The sequence below is a fragment of the Dermochelys coriacea genome, chromosome 5 (assembly GCF_009764565.3).
Source record: "Dermochelys coriacea isolate rDerCor1 chromosome 5, rDerCor1.pri.v4, whole genome shotgun sequence".
Classification (NCBI taxonomy): Eukaryota; Metazoa; Chordata; order Testudines; family Dermochelyidae; genus Dermochelys; species Dermochelys coriacea.
In genome coordinates, this window is record NC_050072.1 from 71,146,537 (window position 1) to 71,168,226 (window position 21,690).

General features: G+C 40.9%; 1 protein-coding gene across 1 annotated transcript in view; it reads left to right on the forward strand.

The window, feature by feature from the left end:
- Positions 1 to 21,178, forward strand: part of SLC25A46 (solute carrier family 25 member 46) — a 40,554-nt gene extending 19,376 nt beyond the window's left edge. The window contains exons 6-8 of the mRNA XM_038403089.2: positions 10,382 to 10,438; positions 11,702 to 11,759; positions 18,311 to 21,178. Of these exons, the coding sequence (XP_038259017.1) occupies positions 10,382 to 10,438; positions 11,702 to 11,759; positions 18,311 to 18,889 (694 nt within the window). The 3' untranslated portion in view covers positions 18,890 to 21,178. The remainder of the gene's footprint in view (positions 1 to 10,381; positions 10,439 to 11,701; positions 11,760 to 18,310) is intronic.
- Positions 21,179 to 21,690: the final 512 nt, after the last annotated feature.

Genomic DNA, 21,690 nt, shown 5'->3' on the forward strand with positions numbered 1-21,690 from the left:
GATCAAATTAATTTTGTACTGTAGACCAGGTCTTTATCTGTCTAGCTTGGGCAAGGGGGGGGCAGCAAACTTTCTGGCCTGAGCGCTTCATCGGGTTTCTGAAATCGTATGGAGGGCTGGTTAGGGGAGGCTGTACCTCCCCAAACAGCCTGGCATGGCCTGGCCCCGCCCCCTATCAGACCCCCTTGATTCTCGCCCCCGACGGCTCCCCTGGGACTCCTGCCCCATCCAACCTGCCCTTTTCCCTGATGGCCCTCTGCTCTCGGGCCCCTGACTGCCCCCGGACCTCCCACCCCTAACTGCTCCCCGGCCACCCTATCCAACCCCCAGCTCTCCTTTCTGGCTGCCCCCCCGGCACCCCTGCCCCATCCACCCTCCCTGTCCCCTGACCACTCCTGGAATCCCCGCCCCTGACTGCCCCCCGCTGACCCATCTAACCCCTCCTCTCCTTCCTGACTGCCCCACCCTCTGTTCCCCGCCCTCTGACCGCTCCAACCCCTATCCACAACCCGGCTCCCGACTACCCCCTGAACTCCCCTGCCCTCTATCCAAACTCCTCTCCCTGTCCCCTTATCGCGCTGCCTGGAGCACCGGTGGCTGGCAGCGCGGCTGCACCAGGACAGGTAACCACACAGCACTGGGTCAGGCCAGGCTCTGCCGCCACGCTGCCCAGAGCATTGCATCGGTGGCACGGCGAGGTGAGGCTGCGGGGGAGGAGGAACAGCACGGGAGGGGCCGGGGGCCAGCCTCCTGGGCCAGGAGCTCAGGGGCTGGGCAGGACTGTCCCACGGGCTGGATCTTCCAGCCATTGGATCGTGTTACACCTTTCTCTGCAATACTGAAGAGCCCATTCTCAAATATTTGCTCCCCTTGTAGGTACTTCTGGACCAATCACCACCACTAATCCTTCTCTTTGTTAAACTAAATAGATTGAGCTTCTTAAGTCTGACACTTTGAGCAATGTTTTCTAATCCTTTAATCCAGTGTTTCTCAAACTAGGGGTCCCAACCCAAAAGGGTGTCACAAGATTATTGTAGGCAGAGGTGAAAGTAAGTCGGTCCGGTCTGGTGTACCAGCAAGAGCCGGTACACAGCCAACCACACTGCCAGGGGCAGCTTCCCCAGGCCGGCAATTTAAAAGGGTCCTCTACTCCGGGCAGCGGCCAGAGCCCCTAGCCCTTTTAATTGCCACCAGAGCCTCGGGGCTTCTGGCCATTGCCATAGCTACCGCTACCATGGGGCTTCGGCAGTGATTTAAAGGGCCCGGGACTCCCAACCACCTCTACTGCAGCCCTGGGCCCTTTAAATCGCAGTTTAAAGGGTGTGGGGATTTAATTGCCCCACCCCTTCTGGTTGAGGCTTCACTCCCCTGCTCCGGATCCCGGCCTGCGTACCAGTAAGTCCTTTAAGTTACTTTCACCCCTGATAGTAAGGGAATCACAAGAACGGTGACTGCTGGCCAGGTGCTCAGCTCTGAAGGCAGCGCCACTGCTAGCAGCAGTGCAGAAGTAAGGATGGTATGATATAGGGAGCTTGTCACTTTTTGAGGGGGGTTGTCACAGCCTGAAATATTTTCAAAGGGAGTCCCAGCAAAAAAAAGTTTGCGAACCCCTGAATCATTCTTGTGGCTCTTCTCTGAACCATATGCAATTTTATCAACATCCTTCTTGATATGTGGACACCAGAACTGGACACACTATTCCATCAGCTGTTGCACTAGTGCCAAATACAGAGGTAAAGTAACTTCTCTACTCCTACTCAAGATTCCCCTATTTACACATTCAGTGTTCGCATTAGCCATTTTGGCCTTATTGTCACACTAGGAGCTCATGTTCAGTGATTATCTACCATGATCCCCAAATCTTTTTCTGAGTCCCTGCTTCCCAGAGTTGAGTCTCCCCCATCCTTTAAGGATGGCCTACATTCTTTGTTCCTAGATGTCTACATTTACATTTAGCCATATCAAAACATGCATTGTTTGCTTGTGCCCAGCCTACCAAACAATTCAGATTGCTGTGTCAGTGTCCTGTCTTTGTAATTTACCACTCCCCCCATACACTCCACATTTTATCAGTGATGATTTTGTTTTCTCCCAGATCATTAATAAAAATGTTAAATAACGTAAGGGAAGAATTGATCCCAATGGGACCCATTATAAACATGCCCACTCGATGTTTCCCAGTTTACAGTTACATCTTGAGACTTATCAGTTAGCCAGCTTTTAATCCATTTAATATGTGCCATGTTAATTTTTCCAGTTTTTTTAATCAAAATGTTGTGCGGTACCAAGTCAAACACCTAATAGACTTCTGTAACAACAACACTATTACCTTTATCAACCAAACTTGTAATCTCATCAGAAAAATATATCAGGTTAGTTTGACAGATTCTGTGTTCCATGAACCCATGCTGATTGGCATTAGTTACATTATCCTCTAATTTTTTTATTGAGTCCTGTATCAGCTGCTCCATTATCTTGCCTGGGATTGATGTCAGACTGACAAGCCTAGAATTATCTGTCATCCTATTGACGCTTTTTAAATATTGGCACAACGTTAGCTTTCTTCCATTCTTCTGGAACTTTGATGGTGTTTCAAGACGCATTGAAAATCAGCATTAACGATCCAGTAAGCTCCTCAGCCAGCTCTTAGATACAAGCTGTCTGGATTTAAAATCTATGGTTTTTTAAAAAGGGTTGGGAGATCATGTGATGGGGAGGGGAGCCGGACTAGGGCAAGTGAGGGGGCGGGAAACTGGGAAGGGGGACAAGGGGATGAGTGTTGGGGTGGAGTGGGGAAAGAATAGGGGCAGGAGCACTTGTCAGCTGCACATTCCCATTCTTTGTATGTTCCATGATCCAGAGTCCTAGCTGATCTACACGAGTGTGACCCTTCTTTCCTGCCCCCCCTTCATGTAAGCCAGGTTCCCTGAGGTGGGGGGGTGTTTTCTGGGGTATCTGAGCACCTCTCTCTACCCATCTTCGTGAGTTTGAATTTGGGGGTCCCTGCCACTCACGGTGTCCGAGCCGCATTCCTGTCCCCATGTATGTGTCAGGATATAGGACCCTGCCAGTCTTCGGGAGTGTGACCCCTTCCCTGCCCACCCTCGAGCCAGGTTCTGGAGGGTGCTTGCCTTTCTAGTGGTGTCTGAACACCAAGTCCTAATCCCTTCTGTAAAATCATGACTGGTGTGGAGAAAGTAAATAAGGAAGTGTTATTTACTTCTCAAAACACAAGAACTGAGTCACCAAATGAAATTAATAGGCAGCAGGTTTAAAACAAATATTTCTTCATACAATGCACAGTCAACCTGTGGAGCTCTTTGCCAGAGGATGTTGTGAAGGACAAGATATAACAGGGTTCAAAAAAGAACTAGATAAATTCATGGAGGATAGATCCATCAATGGCTGTTAGCCAAGATGGGCAGGAACTGTGTCCCTAGCCTCTGTTTGCCAGAAGCTGAGAATGGGTAATGGGATGGATTACTTGATGATTACCTGTTCTGTTCAATCTCTCTGAAGCACCTGGCATTGGCCAGTGTTGGAAGACAGAATACTGGGCTAGATGGACCTTTGGTCTGACCCAGTATGGCCGTTCTTATGTTCATGTGATCTGGGGATCTCTGCACACCTAGGGATATTTGAGCTCTGCTCACTGCCTCCTGTATGTGTGCTGGGATCTGGGGGGCCCTGGCATTCTATGGGGTCTGACCCTCCTCCCCCATGTGAGCCAGATTCATAGGGCACTTGCCTTTCTGAGGGTGTCTGAGATCTTCTTCCCACTCAGTTGTGAGCAAAGATATGGGGAATCCCTGAGCCTCTCAGTAGGGAGCTTGGAACAGGCGTCCTCAGAGTACAAGGCTTAGTCTATACTAGGAACTTGCATCAGAATTGCCACATCTTTCAGGGTATGAAAAATCCACACCTCTGAGAGGTGTAGCTATACTGACTTAATTCCCAGTGTAGACCGTGCTAGTTGGACAGTAGAATTCTAAACCTAGCTACCATTTCTCGAGGAGATGGAGTACCTGCACTGATGGGAGAAGCCCTGCCATTTGTGTAGGTAGTGTTTTAAGTGTAGACATGCTCAGAGCATGCACAAAGAACATGCTGCTGAGAATGGATATGCTTGATAAACATCAGAATCTCTCCAGCACTGTGGATAGTGGGGAAGGAACACGCATCAGCATGAATGGAGCAGTTCACACATCTTAGAACTATTTTTTCAGGCTCTATTTATCTCCACTGGATATATTCTCTTTCAGGTCAGAGCATCTCATTGAGATAAATGGGTCAAAATAACACAATGTAATCATGCCAGTTTCAATTATTTTGGTAATTTTATTTCAAAATGCCTGTCAGCAGGGTATGTCTGTAACAATACAGACAACAAAAAAATTTAGGAAATGTTTTTTTGCCAAATAGATTCCTTAGTAGGCATATTAATATGGAAGTTTAAGTATCAATTCATTTAAACTGTGACATAGAAACGTACTACCCTCCTCAGAAGCAGTGCAAAGGCTTGGGAGAATCCAAAATAACAGAGGAGCTGAGGGAGAGGGAAGTTATTGTTGGGAAGAGCCTCGGAGTGAACCTGAAGGGTTGTTGGGTGTGGATGAGAAAAGTATGGAACATATCTGGGGAGCGGGGGATTGTTAGGGAGCTGGGGAGCCTCCCTCATGCAGACCCTGGCTAACCCCTAGCCTCTCCCAATCAGGCCCATCTGCCCCCATCCCCATGTGACCCTGCACCCCAACTCAGCAACTCCTCCTCCCCCCATCCCCAGTGTGTTCTTGCACCCCCACTCTGCCCCCATCCCAAGGTGTCCTGCACCCCCATTCTCATTCACCCCCAGCTCGCCTGCTAGCCCTTCTGAACCCCAGTGTTGGTGACACCCCTCCCCCCAGCAGCCCCATATACCCTGCTCTGTCTGTCCTTCCCCACCCCGACGCATATCCCATGCCTCCTCCCCTGGCCCCACAGGCAGGGTGCTGTGAGGAACACAGCCTCTGCTCTCTCCCTATCGGTTGCTGACTTCTAGGGCCAGTAAGCGGTGAGCCTGCTGCCTCTGTTCTGACACCATAGCAGCCCCTGGTGAGCAAAAGCTGAAACTGCAGAGCCTTTCCAGCAGAATTCAGAGTAGCAGCCCTGTTAGTCTGTATTCGCAAAAAGAAAAGGAGTACTTGTGGCACCTTAGAGACTAACAAATTTATTAGAGCATAAGCTTTCGTGAGCTACAGCTCACTTCATCGGATGCATTTGGTGGAAAAAACAGAGGAGAGATTTATATACACACACACAGAGAACATGAAACAATGGGTTTATCATACACACTGTAAGGAGAGTGATCACTTAAGATAAGCCATCACCAACAGCAGGGGGGGGAAGGAGGAAAACCTTTCATGGTGACAAGCAAGGTAGGCTAATTCCAGCAGTTAACAAGAATATCAGAGGAACAGTGGGGGGTGGGGTGGGAGGGAGAAATACCATGGGGAAATAGTTTTACTTTGTGTAATGACTCATCCATTCCCAGTCTCTATTCAAGCCTAAGTTAATTGTATCCAGTTTGCAAATTAATTCCAATTCAGCAGTCTCTCGTTGGAGTCTGTTTTTGAAGCTTTTTTGTTGAAGTATAGCCACTCTTAGGTCTGTGATCGAGTGACCAGAGAGATTGAAGTGTTCTCCAACTGGTTTTTGAATGTTATAATTCTTGACGTCTGATTTGTGTCCATTCATTCTTTTACGTAGAGACTGTCCAGTTTGGCCAATGTACATGGCAGAGGGGCATTGCTGGCACATGATGGCATATATCACATTGGTAGATGCGCAGGTGAACGAGCCTCTGATAGTGTGGCTGATGTGATTAGGCCCTATGATGGTATCCCCTGAATAGATATGTGGACAGAGTTGGCAACGGGCTTTGTTGCAAGGATAGGTTCCTGGGTTAGTGGTTCTGTTGTGTGGTGTGTGGTTGCTGGTGAGTATTTGCTTCAGATTGGGGGGCTGTCTGTAAGCAAGGACTGGTCTGTCTCCCAAGATCTGAGAGAGCGATGGCTCGTCCTTCAGGATAGGTTGTAGATCCTTGATGATGCTTCAAAAACAGACTCCAACGAGAGACTGCTGAATTGGAATTAATTTGCAAACTGGATACAATTAACTTAGACTTGAATAGAGACTGGGAATGGATGAGTCATTACACAAAGTAAAACTATTTCCCCATGGTATTTCTCCCTCCAACCCCACCCCCCACTGTTCCTCTGATATTCTTGTTAACTGCTGGAATTAGCCTACCTGCTTGTCACCATGAAAGGTTTTCCTCCTTCCCCCCCCCCTGCTGTTGGTGATGGCTTATCTTAAGTGATCACTCTCCTTACAGTGTGTATGATAAACCCATTGTTTCATGTTCTCTGTGTGTGTGTATATAAATCTCCCCTCTGTTTTTTCCACCAAATGCATCCGATGAAGTGAGCTGTAGCTCACGAAAGCTTATGCTCTAATAAATTTGTTAGTCTCTAAGGTGCCACAAGTACTCCTTTTCTTTTTCCAGCAGAATGTATTTTCTCCAGAGAAAAATAAAATCTGCAGGCAGTACCATCCCCAGGGGGGTGCAGGGCCTGAGACAAATCAGCCTCTGTGCTAGTCTCCTCACCATCCATCCATCTTGGTCACCTCTTGCTTCCTCACCACCACCATGACCCCCACCCGTCTGCCCACTGCTCTCCTTCTCGCCATCTGCCTACTGCTCACCTCCCCACTAGTCTCCTCACCTTCCACCTGGTGCACCCCCCTTCCGCCAATCCACCCTCCTCCTCACCCACCTCCCTGTTCACCTGCTCACCCTCCCACCTCACCTCCCTGCCTGGCTCCTCACCTGAATATCAGGATAAATGGCGTTCCGATCATACATCATTCGGGACACGGGACGGAGGGCTAAATATTGGGACAGTCCCGATTTTTTTCAAAGCACGGGGGCCCCCCAAAGTACGGGGTCTGGGGCAGTCATCCCGATTCACCCTACCCAAGGGATGGCTCTATCTTATTATCTATATAAAAATATATAATATATATACTCTATATTATAAAAATATTGCTCGGGCATGTAGGAAAGATATCAGGAGGGCCAAATCGCACCTGGAGCTGCAGCTAGCAAGAGATGTCAAGAGTAACAAGAAGGGTTTCTTCAGGTATGTTGGCAACAAGAAGAAAGCCAAGGAAAGTGTGGGCCCCTTACTGAATGAGGGAGGCAAGCTAGTGACAGAGGATGTGGAAAAAGCTAATGTACTCAATGCTTTTTTTGCCTCTGTTTTCACTAGCAAGGTCAGCTCCCAGACTGCTGTGCTGGGCATCACAAAATGGGGAAGAGATGGCCAGCCCTCTGTAGAGATAGAGGTGGTTAGGGACTATTTAGAAAAGCTGGACGTGCACAAGTCCATGGGGCCGGACGAATTGCATCCGAGAGTGCTGAGGGAATTGGCGGCTGTGATTGCAGAGCCCTTGGCCATTATCTTTGAAAACTCGTGGCGAACGGGGGAAGTCCCGGATGACTGGAAAAAGGCTAATGTAGTGCCCATCTTTAAAAAAGGGAAGAAGGAGGATCCTGGGAACTACAGGCCGGTCAGCCTCACCTCAGTCCCTGGAAAAATCATGGAGCAGGTCCTCAAAGAATCAATCCTGAAGCACTTAGAGGAGAGGAAAGTGATCAGGAACAGTCAGCATGGATTCACCAAGGGAAGGTCATGCCTGACTAATCTAATCGCCTTTTATGATGAGATTACTGGTTCTGTGGATGAAGGGAAAGCAGTGGATGTATTATTTCTTGACTTTAGCAAAGCTTTTGACACGGTCTCCCACAGCATTCTTGTCAGCAAGTTAAGGAAGTATGGGCTGGATGAATGCACTATAAGGTGGGTAGAAAGCTGGCTAGATTGTCGGGCTCAACGGGTAGTGATCAATGGCTCCATGTCTAGTTGGCAGCCGGTGTCAAGTGGAGTGCCCCAGGGGTCGGTCCTGGGGCCCGTTTTGTTCAATATCTTCATAAATGATCTGGAGGATGGTGTGGATTGCACTCTCAGCAAATTTGCGGATGATACTAAACTGGGAGGAGTGGTAGATACGCTGGAGGGGAGGGATAGGATACAGAAGGACCTAGACAAATTGGAAGATTGGGCCAAAAAAATCTAATGAGGTTCAATAAGGATAAGTGCAGGGTCCTGCACTTAGGATGGAAGAATCCAATGCACCGCTACAGACTAGGGACCGAATGGCTCGGCAGCAGTTCTGCGGAAAAGGACCTAGGGGTGACAGTGGACGAGAAGCTGGATATGAGTCAGCAGTGTGCCCTTGTTGCCAAGAAGGCCAATGGCATTTTGGGATGTATAAGTAGGGGCATAGCGAGCAGATCGAGGGACGTGATCGTTCCCCTCTATTCGACACTGGTGAGGCCTCATCTGGAGTACTGTGTCCAGTTTTGGGCCCCACACTACAAGAAGGATGTGGATAAATTGGAAAGAGTACAGCGAAGGGCAACAAAAATGATTAGGGGTCTAGAGCACATGACTTACGAGGAGAGGCTGAGGGAGCTGGGATTGTTTAGTCTGCAGAAGAGAAGAATGAGGGGGGATTTGATAGCTGCTTTCAACTACCTGAAAGGGGGTTTCAAAGAGGATGGCTCTAGACTGTTCTCAATGGTAGCAGATGACAGAACGAGGAGTAATGGTCTCAAGTTGCAATGGGGGAGGTTTAGATTGGATATTAGGAAAAACTTTTTCACTAAGAGGGTGGTGAAACACTGGAATGCGTTACCTAGGGAGGTGGTAGAATCTCCTTCCTTAGAGGTTTTTAAGGTCAGGCTTGACAAAGCCCTGGCTAGGATGATTTAACTGGGACTTGGTCCTGCTTTGAGCAGGGGGTTGGACTAGATGACCTTCTGGGGTCCCTTCCAACCCTGATATTCTATGATTCTATGATCTGCAGGAAATGTGAATTCTGCACGTGCACAGTGGCGTGCAGCTGACACATTGGACAGTCCAGGTCGCCCATTCTTTACAGTTGCTCACTTCTTCCCAGGTGATGCCAATGCATTCTATATCTTCTGTTACTGTCTTCTGCCAGTTCTTCCTTGGCGTTCCTTGCTTACTCTTTCCTCTTTCAGGTTCCCAGTTCAATGGTTGCTTAGCATGTCTCCCATCTGGTATACATGTCCCAACCACCTGAGTAGTCTTTCTTTGATGATATTTCCTAGCATGTCCTGCTCCGTTGGCTTGCTTACTTGTGCATTTATTGTTTTATCTTTCTACAAAATGTGTAGAATCTTCCTCAGACTTCTGGTAATGGGCAGTTTCCACTCTCGTTGTTAGCCACTCTTGTCAGACGAATCTCTGCTCCATATAATAGCATGCTCAGTACAGTAACATAGTCTAATATCTTAGAGTAGAGTTGCTGTCATGCTGCTGAGTGTGATTCTTTGACAAGAATGAAGCTGAATGTAATTTAAAGTCTTATTATTTTCCAGCAGCAAAAATACAAACTTGACAGTCCAGTATGTCTGACACATCAAATTGGAACCTCTTTAACCTTAAGTAATTTTGAGATTGTTTAGCAAATTTACTGCTGTCTGGTGCCATCCCTAATTAATGTTGTGATATATTATCAGTTTAATAGACTATAGTTGATGTTAACTAACCATGTTTTGAAGTATGCATTTAGAATATACTCATTTTAGAGGTCAATTCAGGTTTTGCATGAAAAAGCAGGAAATAATTAAAACGGGTCCAAATCTGAATAATTTGTGTTTCTTAGCGTTTGCGGAATTACTACACAGCTGCAGGCCTGAGACTTTGTCTGTTAGATAGTTGAAATATCTGAAGTAAATTAGCACTTCAGAGCTAGTAAAGTGTATGAGAATATAATAGCGTTCTAGGAGAAGAATGAAAACTAGACAAATGTAACCTCAAGAAATAGAACAAGCATTTCAAATGTAGCTAGCCAATTTTCAGTAATTCTAGGGTAGTAAAGGAAGACTGGTGTCTAAAAGTCACTGTTCACATAGAAATACAGAAACAAAACCAAATTTGCTTCAGAATGTTGCAATTTTCCATACAGTAATGATTGTGTAACAATTTAGTACATATTGAGCTACCAACAGATAAATGCACATCACTTATTTTCCTATTAGAATATCCAGCAGTCCTAACCAATCAAAATATCTAATTTAAAAAATATAATTTATACAAGCTAAGCATGATCTTTCCATTAGCTGTAGTGGAGGACATGTGTAGACCCTAATTATCAAACTGATGTTTTAAAATTCTGTTAGAGTGGTAAAATAAATGCTTGGGGTTTTCTGTCTTTGGATTTTACAGGTAAATTCTGCTTTAACTTTTAGGGAACTTTCACATAAATGGAGCCTCAGACAAATAGGAGGACACCTTCTACTGAAAAGGTAAGTGTGGCTCTTGCTTAAAACTGATAGTACTCTTATGATAAGATGTGTATATATAAACATATGTTCTTAGGATAGAAGACCAAAGAATGCCACTTCAGAGCCAGCAAGCATGTGTTTGCCAAAAGTTTCAGTGGTGTAATAAGATCACCAATGACGTACATAAACTGACTATTCAGCCAACTACTTTAAGGACCTAGATAGAGATCAGTCCAGGTGGCATTCAATCTGCAAGGAGGCTGTGTTCCTTTGAGATTTGACAGGATGATGATAGTTTTATGGATTTTGAAAAGGTGCTCTTAGCTGCAAATGAGAAATTCAGATTGTGTGTGGATGGTCCCAAATAAGCTGTGAAAGGCTACATCTTCACTGCACACCACTGGCAGTGGCATGTAGGGTATGTGTAGCTACACACAACATTAAAAAGCAGTCTGCATCCACACTGCTGTGTAATGCTGTGTGTCAATGAAAAGCTCTGGTGGGGGGAGCTGCTGGAGCTTGTCCCTACTGCCAGAGTCTTTCGTTGCGGTGGAGACAGCAGGACAGGGAGGCACTGCTTGGGTGAGTAGGGTATATACCTAGGTACATATCCACAGGGTTCGGTCATGTCCTTACTCTACTTGCACAAGCAGTGCCTCACCTTCTACAATGTTATGTATAACTGTTGGGGACAGGGGCATATAGTGTATGTACTATACATGCCACTGAAAGTTGTTTGCAGTGTAGGTGTACCATAAGAAATACACACAGAACATTGTAAGAATTTAATTATTCCTTTTTAAAGTTCCTAGTCTGATCCATGTCTTATGGTTATTTGTGGCCCTTAGCAGATACAATTTCAAATTACCTTAATTATATAATATAATCTGTTTTAGTCTCTGATCCTGCAAGTTGTTCTGTGTGCTCAGTTGTGTTCACCCACATAGAGCCCCACTGATTTAAGGGATCAGAGCCCTAGTGATTCAATTTTGATTTCTGTACAACTTGTTAACTTCTGAATTGGCCACAAAGGGCTAAAATTTTATATTATCAAGAACTTGATTACTTGCGGAATTCTGACTGAACTTTATTTTGACCTACTTAAAATTGATTTAGAAATTCAATTATAGTTTAGTATCTGATAACTAGTGCTCTTGGACATGGCTTCATAACTGTATAAATATGAAGATTACAATGACTCAATGTATCCTATGTCTGAGAATATTGATATTTTAGTAATACAATTCATAAACAAAATATTAACCTTTTTATTAATTCCTGCAGCCTGACCTATGTGGTAGCAATGCCTTTTTATTCAGCAAGCCTGGTTGAAACTGTGCAGGTAATTTACCATCTACATGTCTATTACATATAAAAAGATATGCTGTTCTTCTGTTTACAAATAAGAATTTAACTAGAGAACTTGGTATTTGACTTTTTTTCTCAGTGGATTTTGATTTACATTACTAGGAGTTTCTGTACAGTTCTACTGAAGTTTTGGTTTTCCTTTTTAGCTCCATTTACTTTTTTCTAAACACTAGTCATATATTTCGTTTAAAAAAAATTAAACACTCAGTTTCATTCATTGACACAGTAAACCAAGTATTTACCGAGATGTAGAGTATTGGCCTATATATCATTAATAGATATCTGCGAGTTCAGTCTACCTTTTTAACCCAGTATTTACAAAAATAAATAAATAAATAAAAAATTCCCTCTAACAAGTGAGACGTATTGTTTCAAAGAAGCAGATAGGAATCCAAGCTAATTACTCATGATGCTTCTTGAAATGCTAATAACCTTTACTATATATCAAGGGTCAGTCTCCCTCTGCAGTGTCCAGTCCCAGAAGACCCCGGTGAGACCAGGATCAGGCAACAAAACCCCCTTCTCAGGGCTGACACAAGACAAATTAACATATACTCTCTTTTTCCCCTCCTCTTAGCTGGGCAGCTCCATCTCTCTGTCTGGAAAAAAGTGGTTCTTCTCTCCTGAGGTCATCTTAGGTTATTCAATGCAGAATGTGAACTCCAGCCTCTTCAGCTGTTTCTCCAACCCTCTTCCCTCTAGAGGTGTAGGGATTTCCAAGTACCCTTCTCCTAGGCTACTATCTTACCCAATTCTAGGACTGCTCCTTGGAGGCCCTTTTCTTCAAGTTCCTTAAAATACCTCTCCAGTGGGTCTAGGTACTAGTAAACTTTAAATAAATAAATATATTAGAAATGCAAGTATGATTTGCCCAGCAAACCCAATTCACAAATTTTAAATTACTCAGGAAACACTTTCCCAGCCACCAAACATCCCTTAAAATACCTTCCCTCAACCAAAATGAATGAGCCTTGCGGTGCACTATGAAGGTAAAAAATTAGAACAGTCAGGCCAGGGGAGAAAGTGTTTTGCAGAGTCACTCTTACAATGACTCAGTTTTGGCCTTTCTAGACCCATTGGTGCTCTTGGACTCCCAGATGATAGCAGTGACTCAGGAATATCTTCAGCTAGCCTCTAGTTGTTCCTTTCAGATATGAACTTCACCATAGTTATTCATGTCTTTCTCGCTCCCAGTCTGGACTATTGTAATGTGTTTTACTTAGATCTGTCCTTGAAGACCATTTGAAAGCATTTGGCACTAGCTAAAGCTGCTACTTTAGCAGGGCAGCCCATTGCAAGCATAAAATGCCTGGCTGCAAGTTCTTGTGGACTGGCTTGGTCCCTTGGTATAAATCAAGGCATAAATGATCTCTCTAGAACACATAAAGGCTGTTTCCAAGACAGCTCCTCCTCCTGCGGCCACATTGTAGCATTTATGTTCACCTAGAATGCTATTGCTTTCTCTGCTCTCCAAAACTGAAATCCTGCGGACTGGTGGCAAAACAGTTTGGAGTGGAAGGTAATCATCTTTGAAACTCTGCCCTACTTGCAGTTCACCAAAGCCACAGTTTGGCAACATTTGATAATCTTTATAACAATTTTCTTTAAACTTGGTTTGAAATATAAATCACAGTAAGAACTATGTAACCAGCCACATGTGAAGTTTTTAGTTTAAAATGTCAAGCACAAAATTTATTATCAGAATTTAGAGAAATTTTTTATGTTTTCATAAGTTATATGGCTGCTGGGATTTTTCTCTACTTAAGTTCATGTCTAAGCTCTAAAATCAGACAAATTTCAGTCTAAACAATTTTTATAGTTATGAGCAACAGCAAAAGGGAGATTAGATTGTAAATTAGAACCTAATCTTAACTATAGTTTGCATTATAAAGGCACCTATAGTTAATATTTCTGTATATTTTTACGTATGTTTAAGATGGACAGGCATCTCAGAGATTCCTTTGCACAAGAGCAATTGATGCTCTGCCACATAAGAGAAGTAGTTTTAACTCCCAGCTCTTGTTTTTCTCCCCTTGAGCTAGAGAACATTGTAGAGGAGTGATGTCAGTTCCTGGGGGAATACTCATGCTTTTTGTTCCTCTGGTTAATTTGGGACTGGCATTGATGGATTCCAAAGACCGGACTGTGACAGTGTGGGATATGTCTGTGTCACATATGAACCCTATCTTGGGCTATGTCTACACAGCTTACCTTACAATGGTGCGGCTGTGACGCAACAGCTGTACCGTTGTAAGGTGCACAGTGTAGCCGCTCTTTGTCACCAGGAGAGAGCTCTGTCCACACCGGCGCCTTTCATCATTAAAACTCTTGTCATTCAGAGGTAGTTTGGGTTTTTTTCAGTGAGTGTCACAAGGAAGGGTGAAACTTGCACATCATTAACTGTGAGCATTGTAGGCACATTATGTATTATTGTACTTTTAAAGGATAATTAATCCTCTGATATGAATTGCCTTTAGTTTATTTCAGTGGGATTTTTGTCAGGAGTTGGGATCAAGTGTCTATTTGCAAATTTATTGATGATACTCAGCCTACTTAACTATGTGTATCTGAGTATTTCAGAGCATAGTCCCTTAACACACAATGTGTAAAATTTTTGCCCTTGTTACTGGAAATGATGGAAATTAATGTAAGCTAGTTTTCCTATGAGTAGTAACACTGAAACAATAATGAACTTTTCAGTTTTTTACTCTGAATCAAGAAGAGTTGGGATGTGTCCTGACAAAAGCCATTAACATGAGCTCCCCTTTGGTATGGCTCTTTATAAGAGGTATATTAGTGGCAGCTGAGAATTGTTGAATGTTTAAGGTTATATATCTTGCTACCGATAACTGTTTTTTGAGTATTTGTTTTTTACACAGCAAGCATTCTTGCAAGAATCATGCTGCTCATGTGTTACCTTCACTATAGTTCTGCACATAAAATGGCTGTGCTTGCATGTCTTAAAGATGGATAACCTGAATTGGAGAAATTTCTTATCTTAACACTTTTTGGTCTTTTCCATTTTAAACCACATGGTGGCACACTTGACGTATAAAATTAAATCTGTAGTTTTGAAGCACTAGAGTCAATTTTGTATGACAAAATGAAGAAGGCTAAGATTTTGTCACAGGTATTTTTAGTAAAAGTCAGGGACAGGTCACGGGCAATAAAGAAAAAAGTCACGGAAGCTGTGACCTGTCCCTGGCTTTTACTAAAAAATATCTGTGACGAAATGGGGATCTGTGGGTGCCCACACTGTCTGCAGCAGGGCAGCTGCGTGGTGGCTAGGCGCTTCCGTTACTTCCACGACCTCTTTGACTAAATCATAGCCTTAAAAATGAACAATGTTTTGATTCTTTTTAGATGAAAAAAGAAAAGTAGTACTTGTGGCACCTTAGAGACTAACAAATTTATTAGAGCATAAGCTTTCGTGAGCTACAGCTCACTTCATCACGAAAGCTTATGCTCTAATAAATTTGTTAGTCTCTAAGGTGCCACAAGTACTTCTTTTCTTTTTGCAAATACAGACTAACACGGCTGCTACTCTGAAACTTGTCATTTTTAGATGAAGTGTCTAATATTCCTTTTAAGAAATGTAAAATTTCCATTGTAAGAGATTAAAAGGAAGCTATTTCAGCTATTTATTAAAACAAAGCCTTTGCTGATAACTTGAAATTTACCTTTGTAGTTTATTTACCCTAGATGTCTCCATTGTGCTTATCTTGCTATTATAGCAGATGCTTTTCATTTTAATATCCTGTTTTCCTTGCTTTACAAATAAAGGAAAACATGGTATTTGTACTTTTCAAAACATAAAATTCTAATGAATTGTGCATGTGCGTTCTATGATGTTTTAAATTTAATATCAGAACTACTAGGCAGTGCTTACTTACATACTACATCTACCTCCTGCAAAAAATACTCAATTTAAAATTTTTAACATTTTTATTTTTGCAAGTTTTCAGAAAAGAGAGTGCAACAGGCAGGTATAATGCCATATTGAGTCATACACGTTTTTTCATGTATTTTAAATATTACCTCGTCTAGATTAGCTAGGTCACAACGGTCTGTAAACCAATAATCTGTTTTAAATGCAGACTTCTAAATTTGTTAATTAGGTGTTACTAATAATTAATAAATTATATTTTCACAGGTTTGAATTTACTCAGTAATGAAACTCCGATAATTCATCTTGAGTCAGGTTATTAAGCAATTAGTTCATAACAAATATATTCTTTACCCAGATCTATAGAACCACTCATGCAGCTCATGCGAGTTTGATTTGTATGTTGTCTGGTTACATGATTTGCTTAAAAGCTGATGCAATTATACTAGAATTATTTACAGTTTCATTCTCATTACTTCCTTTTTCATAGAGATGTATCTTATTTTTAATATTCTCCTTATTTTATAAATTGCCAACCCCTTAATCAAACATCTGTTGTTTCCTTATGTCTTTTCGGTGAGTACATCATATTTTGCTAGCTCAAGCGTCTGATTCTTGTGGTTAGTAGATCGCTAAAAATATTTTTCTTTCTTAATTCTAATTTTCTCTGATAATTCTACAAGTTGGTATTTTTCCTCTTAGCATAACTCTGAAGCACTATGGGAGAGTCTGACTCATAGGCAAGATATAAGGCTTTATAAAAGTCTATTTTATGTCAGCATTGTTTTTTGCAATTAAATTAGCCCTTAAACTAATATTAAATGTTTCAGTTTTCAAAATGTTGCTAGAATAAAACCATGCATACCTTGGATTATTTGTCACTATTGTGCACACAAAGTGTATGTTTAAAGGAAGAAACTCAATATACCAAAAGATGATTTTAAAAAACCTCCGTGATTATGTGCAGCAAGATAACATTATCTTACATTTGAGAAGGATGGGAAGATAAAAGAAAAAATGTACCAAAATCTGTGTGGTGCTGTTTATTGAAAGATCTTATATAAAAGATCCATGAAAATTATTTAATTTTAAAAACCTATATTATAGTATACTTGATGCTAAATACAACACATCAATGTTGGTAGACTACATTTGACAAATTACCCTAAATGTATTCTGGTGTACAGATATACTCACACATTCAACCTCCCCTTTGTTTTTAATTTTCTGGTGGGTAGGCAGTGTAATGAGATTTACAAAAAAAAGTTATGAAGGTTCTAAGATTGGGCTTAGTATGGTATAGAGTACTAATGTAATCTGAATGGAGCCAGTGCTTTTGGCTTATCAGGACTGTCTAGGGATATAATAGGATGTGAAAAAAATATAAATAAATAAATATGAAAATAATAAATTGTGTTTTTTTATGGATGGCAGCATGGGTAAAGAGCTCTATTGAATGAAAGATGCCACATACACAATTATGAGTCTGTTACACTTACCATAACCTCTACTGAATCTTTAGACTCACTTATCTGAATTTTTGTAATTAAAGTTAAATCTGGATTTGCTCTTCATTTTTAACTCATACAAATAAAAAATAGATGACATAGTAAAGACACACATTTTAATCTTAAAAGTAAAGAAATTCCAAATAAATTGGATTTGTCCTTCAAGTTTTTTAATAGAATATCCTTGTTTTCATGTAGTTAAATGTTTCCAGGATTCTGTGCTATGAAATAACACCCTTTCTGAATACACTGACTACTATACATACATTTAGTTTTGATGGGTTAAACTACTTAGAAACAAAACAGGTAATTGTAAATTGATATTTTTAAGATTTTTTTTTTTTTACTTAAAAATGAGTTTACATTCTGTAATATGCAGATTTGATCCAATTCAGTAAATCAGTGTTATGGTATCATTATGTATATGCAAGTATAGTAACCACTCCACTCAATCCACTCAATGTGCAGCAGCAGTCAAAAAAGTAAACAGAATGGCTGCCGTTTGAGGAGAGATTAGTAAAACTGGGACTTGTCAGCTTGGAAAAGAGACAACGAGGGGGGGATATGATAGAGGTCTATAAAATCATGACTTGTGTGGAAAAAGTAAATAAGGAAATGTTATTTACTCCTCCTCATAACAAAAGAACTAGGGATCACCAAATGAAATTAATAGGCAGCAGGTTTAAAACAAACAAAAAAGTATTTCTTCACACAGCACACTGTCAGTCTGTGGAACTCTTTGCCAGAGAATTTTGTGAAGGCCCAGACTATAACAAGGTTCAAAAAAGAACTACTCAAGTTCATGGAGGATAGGTCCATCAATACCTATTAGCCAGAATGGGCAGGGATGGTGTCCCTAGACTCTGTTTGCCAGAAGCTTGGAATGGACGATGGGGAATGGATCACTTGATGATTACCTGTTCTGTGCATTCCCTCTGGGGCACCTGGCATTGGCCACTTTCGGAAGACAGCATACAGGGCTAGATGGACCTTTGGTCTGGTCCAGTATGATTCTTATATTTATATTTAACTGTCCTTGAAAAAATAGTGCTTTGACTACTGTCTGTGTCTACGCTATTTCCCAAACAAGCCAGGCAGATATTAATTGTAACTATTTCATTTTGGTTTTAGAGTGAAATCATTCGAGATAATCCTGGTATTTTGGATTGTGTGAAAGAAGGGATTGGCAGAGTGATTGGCATGGGAGTGCCCCATAGCAAACGGCTCCTCCCCCTTATGGCCTTGACCTTTCCCACTGTTCTACATGGAGTTCTTCATTACATCATCAGTTCCGTCATCCAGAAGTTTGTTCTGCTTGTCATAAAAAGGGAGAATTCCCAGAGCCTTCCTACGCAGGGTTCCAATTCTGTGCAGAGTATGTTGGATGCTTATTTTCCAGAACTTATAGCTAGCTTTGCTGCCAGTCTTTGTGCTGATGTCATGATTTACCCACTGGAGACAGTTTTACACCGCCTTCATATTCAGGGAACACGCACAATAATTGACAATACAGATCTTGGCTATGAAGTGCTTCCAATCAATACTCAGTATGAAGGAATGAGAGACTGCATCAATACTATAAAGCGGGAAGAAGGAATGCTGGGTTTTTATAAAGGGTTTGGAGCTGTTGTTGTACAGTATACTCTGCATGTGGCTGTTTTACAGCTCACTAAAATTATTTACTCCACACTGCTTCAAAATGTTGCTTAAAAGTACATTCATATATTGATTAGCATCGGGGACATGATCTGGTCACTTAATTAATTATGGTAAAAAGATGTGGATAGGAAAATGAAATCTAGAAGATGAGAATCTGTAGTAGTGGTTTCTCTTTTTGCAATCTGAAGTGTTCATTTAAAAACTGGAACTTGAATTGCAAAATATCCTTTTTAAGAACTATTCCATAAAATTAAAACAAGGACTATTGCTAGAATTTGAATATCTTGAAATGTGAAATATTATGTGGAAGAGAATCATAATTTAAAATGGGCAAATTCATATAGAGGATGTATATGATTTCCATATAGATAACCTTTGTGTCTACTTGTAGACTGACATGGAAAATGGCATTTTCAATGGCACTGTTCACATATGCTATATGACTAAAGGACAAATAGTAGTCATCTTTGGCAATGAATTTCTTCTGATAAATAAAGGGGTTTGGATTCAGAACTTATATACAAAATATCTGAAGATTTAATGGTCTTTCAAAAACCTGTTTTAACCTTTTCTGTTAATGTGGTTAGGTCAGAATGATAACTAAAAAATCTTGTTCTTCCATATTTTTTCTCCACATTTTCTCAGTTTACAGATACAAACAAGACTTTCACTGCCGCAACATACATCTAGCGGAAAAAAATAAATTAAATGTTTTATGCTTTGTGTCTCACCCATAGCAAATTATTTTGTAATAAGACTTTGTCCTCTTAGTATGTGCAAGGTGAACTAGAATACACCTAGTTAGCTCTCTTCTACAGTTCTATGAGTATTACAGGGTAAACGGTAGCTAAAATGTATGGCTTGAATCAAATAAATATGTATATAATTAGCTGACTTTATATGCCATTTTTAAAGTCAGATTTCCAACCATAACCACAATCTGAGATTTGTTTTCTAAGGTATTTTTGCATAAAAGAATAATCATGAGCTGTGATTTAGTACCCATGTTCAAATAATACTCTGAAAGCATAAAAAGATTAACTGGTCTTTATTTTCTATAGTTACTCTTCTGTTAGATTGCAATTCTGGGGGAGAGATGCAAACACAATGATTTGTCTTCAGGGTCCTTTGTCTTCCGTAGAGCAGCAGTCTACTTAAGACAGCTTCCACTTATGATTTTGCACTAAAGTCCTTGCTTAAAAATGTTTGGTGGATTAAATGTTTGATGGGAAATATTCAACTCTGTTTCACAATTAATATGTAATGTTTGATGACTACTGAAATTTATTTTTCTTCCTCCCTTCCCCCAACAACTAAACCAAGATTTTCAGTCTTGAAAAAGTTTTGATCGTTCTGAATTGTTAATTTGCTGCTTGCTTACCAAAATAGATTTCATGGAGATGTTTAAAAAGAGTTGTTTTTAACAAGTAAACCAGATGAGCATGTTAAAAGAAAATCACTTTTAAACAATATGAAAGGTTGTTGCCTCTTATAAATGAACTTTTGTGGTAGATGTCTTTGTATATCTGTGTGAATATGGTAAATTGATGTGTATTTAATTGATCAATCTTAAAATGTACAGTAGTTTTTATTTATGGAAAGTAGTCATAGCAAAACTATGAACAGCTTTGACTCAACTGCAATGACTTATGAATTGACATATTTTGAAAATAATTTGGCTTTGCTTACAATTAAACTTATTTCCATGTATTTTAAGCACATAAGTGTTAAAATGGAAAATACAGTAAACCTGAGACTTTATTCTGAATATTGTTTTTCTGCAAGTTTAGTGTGTAAAATGGGAGCAATCAGATAAAATAGAAATGCAGTGTAAGTATTTTGAAAAAATAATTTACCAAAGAGATACCTAAAATGTAGTACGTAACTCAGAGCACTGTCTTGTAGGCTTTCCATATATATAAAATGTCTTTTTAAAGTGCTTTAACATTTCAAGGTTCCTTTTTTAAAGTATTCTATGAATTGAGAAATCTCAATAAAACTCAAGACAGCAACACTGCTCAAACATTCCATTCTTTGTGAATTACTTACATCTTTTTAAAATGTGTATCAGCAAAGACTGGCCAATATATCTTAAAAAAATAAAGAACTAAAAATGTCTCAAATCCTTATTTAGGTACCTAAATAAAAATAGCCTGACTTTCAAAGGTGCTGAGTACCCAAAAGCTGTATTGAAGTAAATTAATCCAATACTTGTGATTATAAATTTAAATTATTTTCACCAACCAGCCCTAAATATTGTATTTGCATAGCTGGTAAGGACACAAATGATGACTCGTCTCAGTCAGAAAGGAATAGAATACTTTTCTAGGAGTAAAACTATAAAAAAATATATATATATATACACACATCTGTTGTTTGTCACACACGGAGAGGTAACAAAGGAAGCATGAAGTAGTCTGAGCTCACAGGTTACCTTCCCCTCACAAAATATATGCATAGTTTAGAACGGACTCCAGTATCAAATTCTCATTTTTGCCTTCATTGCCAGCTTTGAGTGACTTGCACTCAGACCCACAATTCTTGCCATTGAGCCAAATCCTCAGCTGTTGTAATTCTCTGTGGCACATTGATTTCAAAGAGCATTGTAAACTATATAGTGACTGCCTTGTAATGTGGAAGTTAACTTGCTCTCAGAATACTTCACATTTACTTTGTCATCTTTTCCTCATTTAGGGTGAAAATGTTAGGTCTCCATATGTATTTCTGTAAACTGTTTTACCCCTAGAAAATCTTCTTAACACTTTCTCACTGGCATCTCTAAAGTCACCATTTGTATTCATGGCAGCCATTTCAGATTCAACATGGGCGGGGCTGAGTGGGAAAAGTCATTT